The following is a 6,000-nucleotide window of genomic DNA, read 5'->3' as shown; positions in this document are numbered from 1 at the left end:
GTAGACCAGGCTGGTTTCGAACTCACAGAGATACGCCTGCCTCTGCCTCCCAAGTGCTGGGATTAAAGGTGTGTGCCACCACCGCCCGGCTAAGTCCATATATTCTTAATAAGCCTTAATGAACATTACAACTATTGCTCATGTTTCATGAGAGAAATGGAATAGATGTGGATTTTTTTTGTTTTTGTTTTTCGACACAGGTTTTCTATGTGGTTTTGGAGCCTGTCCTGGAACTAGTTCATGTAGACCAGGCTGGTCTCGAACTCACAGAGATGCGCCTGCCTCTGCCTCCCAAGTGCTGGGATTTGGATTATTATTCAAAATATGGCAGTTTGGAGCATGACCTTCTGCCTTTTGTGATGACCTCATCATCACTAACATCAATGGCTAGTCTGTGTCAGTTTTGGCCTCTTATTTTACAAAAAGGTATCCATATACCCACAATGGACTCAGGTATCTGAGATACTATAGGTCAGTTTCTCAGCTAATACTCTTTTCTGACTCAGTGATATCCCCAGGGCCAAAATATTTCAACATAGTATCATGGCTGTTCATGCAAAAATGCAAAAGAGACTGATGACCACACCCCCTTCAACTCCAGCTGTCTTAATGTTGGTACAAGTGGGACACTTAGGGAACCTAGATATTCCAATTTCCATCCTTGACAATTTATGATTAAGATTAGGCTTATAAAGTTAATATTCCATTTTTAAAGTAATAAAAGAAATGTTTCACTAACAGCTATATAGTTCAGTATTCTATAGAATAAATAATTTTTAATGTCTCTCTCCTTATCCTGTCTAGAAAAACAACAACAGCAACAATAATAATATTATACTGGGTATTTTATTCTACAAGCCAAAGGTAGCACATTTTGCTTACTGTTCTTTTTTTCCAGCTTATCACATTTGATAACTGATTGTTCTTGTTACCATGGAGACAGCTACCTGCCTGCCAACAGTCTAAGCAGTGGGCCTTAAGCTAATCACCACTGAGAAAACGTCGGTGACTTCTCCTCTTAACGTTGTCCTCGCCTGCACCTTCTTCTAGTGCTCCTGCTTGGCCCCAGCCCTCCTACAATGAAGACTCTGTCTATGTTTCCATGGGAATAGGAGGAGGGGTCAAAGTGAAGCAACTGCATTGAGCAGAGATTCACCATGGAAAGTTTCCCATAGTTGCAAGTCTTGTCTTTATTGAAAACAAAATCACATCATGATTTCTTTTAATAAGCAATACTCAACGATTTTTCTCTGAAAATTCTTCCCATATTCCTCACTCAGTTGAAGAAAATTATTGTGTCATTTTTGATGACTGCACCTCAGAAATACTCATCAATCCCCATGTGATTCTGACGTTCAAACTCTTTTATCCATCCCCAGGTGTTATTTGCATTTAAGATTTAATTGCTTATGGATGCTTGAGCATAAGCAATTGGCACACATATATCACTAAACTATTTAATCTTTTGTGGCCTATAAAAAAGTCACAAGTTCTCTCCAACTGTGATGCACATGAGTAATGAACAATGCCGATATATTATTTAAGGTGACTATCACACATCTAGGCTACATCAAGACCACAAAATAAAGTGTACGTTATGTGTTTAAACACACTTTTCTCCCCTGGTGACCAGCAACTCCAGTTTAAAGTCTTTGTGCATCTAGAACCCTCTCCATCCGCAGATTTATTAAATGACAATTTGGCAGGCCTCACAATTAACAGTGAAGGCGCTTATCACAGGAATTAGGAGACTTTTAAACTCAAGACATAATTTTTATTGCCAAGAGCTGGTAAAACTTTGAGTTTGGTTATTTCAGTTTTCACTGGAACAGGCTGAGCTGGGTTCTCCCTGAAGAATTCACAATCGAACATGAAAGTTCAGTGCAGAAGTCCAGGCTTTTACGGCATGAGGACAGCTGTATTCATAACGAGGAAGAGCTCTGAGAGACAGGTCATCATTGTGAGTTGTGTCGACTCTGTTGTGACAAAGGACACTGACGTTGTGGAGGAAGACGGCCCACAGAGAATGACTGGCTGCGCTTTCTTGATGCTATTATTTCCTCCTCAAAGTGGCAGATGTCAGGCACCTGCTTTGTAATCGAAGAGTCACTTGTCCCAAGCCTCTCTAACCTGCCAGAGCAATTCATCAATATCTGGTAACTGGAAAAGCCTTGGTACACAGTGGTCCAATCTGGCCTAGTTTACAGGCGTCGCTAAAAAAGAGGTTCCAGAAGAATTTGCAGGAACATGTTGCCACATTCCTAAGAGGCTTCTGTTCAGAGGCAAACACTGATGTAGGAAGAGAAGCCACAAATATTCCTATATTTCCTTGACAGCAGTGTTATCCAGTTCAACAGTAGGCCAAACACTAAGTCATTAGGAATAATGACATCTTTTATTTCAATTGTTAAAATTAATCTTCTTAACAAAAATTATATTAATTTTTAAAAAGTTTTGTGAGATTGAAAATGATGGTGTGGTTATTATTAGGTATGCCCCAAACTCCTGCTAGCAAGAAATTATGTGTGCTATGAAAGCACATAGAGTCTTAGATCAACTAGTTGCAACTAACTCATAAAACATTTAAAAATAAGATTTTTTCTGTTATAAAAAAATCAACATTTTAGAGCTGTAATATTTTAATTGTTAAAAGCACAGAATGTAGAACAAAACTCATGAAGGCCATTTTAAAAAGCATTTTAAGGCTTAATTTCAAAAATAGGCTTATAGGTTATTAATATTTGTACGCTTCCAAAGGTAAAGAGACTTCTTAGTAGTATATTACAACAGGGTCAAATATTAATGACTTCATTGAGATACAGTCAAATAGGTTTTCTTGCCCCAAATTAAAACTTGTTATAAAAAGGAAGAAGTAAATTTTTTTAACCTTTGTGTTTTATTCTGAATGAAAAAAAAGTAGGATATGAGCACTTTTATGCTTTAACTGAGTATAAAATTATGGCATCAAAAAGCAATTTCAAGTTTCTGGCAACCAAAGAGATTGACCATCATCATTCTGGAAATGTCCTAAAAGTCTGCATCACTGAAGGAAAGCAGCTATGATTTAGCAAAGGGTTGGATCGAGGTCAAGACACTCATGATAGTGATTAACTAGGTTCCTAGTCTTCCCCAGGTCCCTCTCTCTTTCTGGGCACACACAACCATCTCCTTTCTGAAAAGGACATAGCTGTGAACTAAGGGCAGTGGAGAGGCCAAGCCTGTGTCCTTGGGGACCTGCCACTCATGCCACATCTTCTGCAAACTCACTCCACAGCTCTACTCTATTCCTTTGAGTTTAGGAGCTCATTGTTTTTAAGATGTGACATTAATTTACATGCCAACAAAAAAAAATAAAAATTACTGCTGAATAACTCATGCCACTGTGTCAAATGCATCCTAATTTCAGAGGCTTTTTTAAAAAAAGAACTGATATCTTCGATAAAGATAATGCAGGTAATCGAACACCTTCTGTTATGAGCCATCTCTATCCTATAATACTGTGCTAAGTCAAGACTAGAAAAAAAGAGATACTGAGTTTAGGGACTAAGCTCAAGCAAACACGACCAGCAGAACCTAAAGTCTCAAAGCCTCAAGCTCTGATTCCAAGTTCAGTATATTTTTTTCACTATGTAACTCTGACCCTATGGATGTGTGGTTAAACTTTGAAGGTGGAAGTGAAGACCTTGAGCTAGCACACAGAAATGGCTCACTGTTAAAAATATGTCTTTCATCTCTTCTACTAAAAAAGGACCACATTGTGCTCTGATATTTTGGGTGACATAAACAGCTGCATTCAAACAGCATCATGTTCTAACACAAAACAAAGTGATGAGTGTGAAATATACTACATATGTGTGCACATAAACCAACAACTGTATATATAGACACACATGTACAATTGTGCTTGTTGTTTCTATTAGTAACATATTTAAGGCAGGTATCTGTTTTGAAGTAGAAAATAGCTCAGGGTCTACTACAGTTTTCTACTTCAAAGTCATCCTTTAATCTCTAAAGACCTACTTTTGAGGATTGGAAACCAGAGACATACAAGGTAGAAAGGACCAAGCAACCCAATTAAGGTTTGAAGTGTGAATTCAAACTTTCAGACTATTATTTGGAAACCATGACATATAGTCTGGAAGACAGCCAGGTTTAAATCAGTTCATGAAACATGTAGCAAATTGCAACTAAAAGATAATTGCAAGGGACAAAGTATACTGGAAAGGGAATTTGTTTTAGAAAAGCAAAATAAACTTCATGCCAGTATCCACGTCTGATATCTGTACCTAAGAGGAGCTTGCTTGGTTATCATGTCAGAATCTTTCTGCCTTGATAGTGTCAGTATCTAAATTGATAATCCTTGTCAGTGTCTACATCCTATAGATAATTACTCTGAAAAATATTACTGTGGGAATCATAATTATATTCATATTTTATTCAATATTATTCTGATTTTGTCTTCTCAGAAACACCCATCAAATGTCCTTTTTGTCACTTTTTGTGAAGACAAAATAATGACTACCTTTGTGATTTGTAAAATATTTGTCTTTCTCTTTAATTTGCAAGGTGTGGGCTATGCTCGCCGAGTCTGAATAGACATGAAAGTCACAGTAACTAGCCATTCTATGACTAGGACCTATTCACAACAAGAGAAGATTCTCAACATACCTCATGGAGCCGAAGGTCCTTCTCATAAACAAGCTTTTTAACAAAGGCAGCTATAAACACCACCCAGGCGACCATGAGCACGATCGGAAGGGAGTAGGAGACGCTGGTGAGGAAGCTGTGGAGCAAAACAGAAGATCCAGGCATCAAAATCCATGCCAGCCTGCAGGCTGCAAGGTGCAAGAAGCCCACTCCTGCGCATGTGGAGATTACACTTGCATTAGGGAGCTCAGAATAAATATCAACACGGCTCCGCTATTTATGAGCTGGGGAAGTTCATAAATATTGTTAAACTAAATTTCCCCTAATTAAATAACACAAAATCTAGAAAATTTAATTTAAAATACAAAGAATTTGGATTTTTCAAAGATGTTTCATAGATGATCTAGAAATGCCTTTTTTGGCAATAAATTTAAGTTGAGAAACCTTGAAAGCCCACCAGCCTTACATGTATCCCTGAGTTGCCAGTTATATTGCCTAAAAGATCTTATTTGGTGTGGCCTCATGCTGGCCGCATAGCAGAAACACCCTTCAACCTTATAAAACAGAGTCATGAAACCTGAAACCTACTCATTTATTTTAATGGAAAGACCAGGATTGTGCTTGTGAACAGCTTCCCAGATGCTGATGGTGGTGGTACCCAGGAGACCATGGTTCTGACAATCACAGCCTTCCAATGGGAGAGGCAAAGGCAGCCCTTCACAGTGAGCTTCTGCATTAATCTGTTTTGCATCTTGGGCTGGTCTTTCTTTAGAAGAAGGTCCCAAGACCATTCTTAGACACTCATGAAAAATGCAAATTATTAATGGACCATGAGGTCACTAGCAGGTGCTGTCACTCTAGTGTGCAGAGATGCATTGCTACTGAGAAGTATGCTTTTCAGGGGAAAGGAAATATATGGTTTGTTTCCTGGGGCAGATGTCTATAACAGAACATTTGTTAAATGAGTTTTATCTTGGACCAGATCCATTCCTGTTACAGTTTCTGGCTGTAGAATTAGGTAAGGGTTCCTATTTGTTAGTAACAGTGTTCTTGTAATGTTTCTTCCAAATGTGTTTTTAGGTCTGGTCGAGTACTGAGAAAATGTGGGTACCGTCATCAGATGGCCCAGGGCCGGATCAGCCATAGGTCTTAGTCAAGTGACTCAGGCTCTCGCGTATCATTTTTATCTGAAAACTGTGGGCAATGATACTGCTTCCATTTAACTGAATAGGAACAGAGGAGGAACAAATGAAATACCATATGGGAAAGAATTTCATGTGTAACAGAGAGTTAAGATTTATATACAAGGCATTTTGATCTTATTCTCCCACAAGATGCAAGAAACATCCAGGG

At 38.4% G+C, this 6,000-nt stretch overlaps 1 protein-coding gene across 1 annotated transcript in view; it reads right to left on the bottom strand.

Annotated features, from left to right (window-relative positions):
- Positions 1 to 6,000, bottom strand: part of Abca12 (ATP binding cassette subfamily A member 12) — a 180,673-nt gene that overhangs the window by 46,302 nt on the left and 128,371 nt on the right. Inside the window, exon 23 of the mRNA XM_005361416.2 lies at positions 4,669 to 4,783. Coding sequence (XP_005361473.1) covers positions 4,669 to 4,783 — 115 coding nt within the window. The remainder of the gene's footprint in view (positions 1 to 4,668; positions 4,784 to 6,000) is intronic.

This window comes from Microtus ochrogaster, linkage group LG4 (genome assembly GCF_000317375.1).
Source record: "Microtus ochrogaster isolate Prairie Vole_2 linkage group LG4, MicOch1.0, whole genome shotgun sequence".
Classification (NCBI taxonomy): domain Eukaryota; kingdom Metazoa; phylum Chordata; class Mammalia; order Rodentia; family Cricetidae; genus Microtus; species Microtus ochrogaster.
Note: the sequence above shows the minus strand (reverse complement) of the source record. Positions and strands in the feature narration are given on the sequence as shown.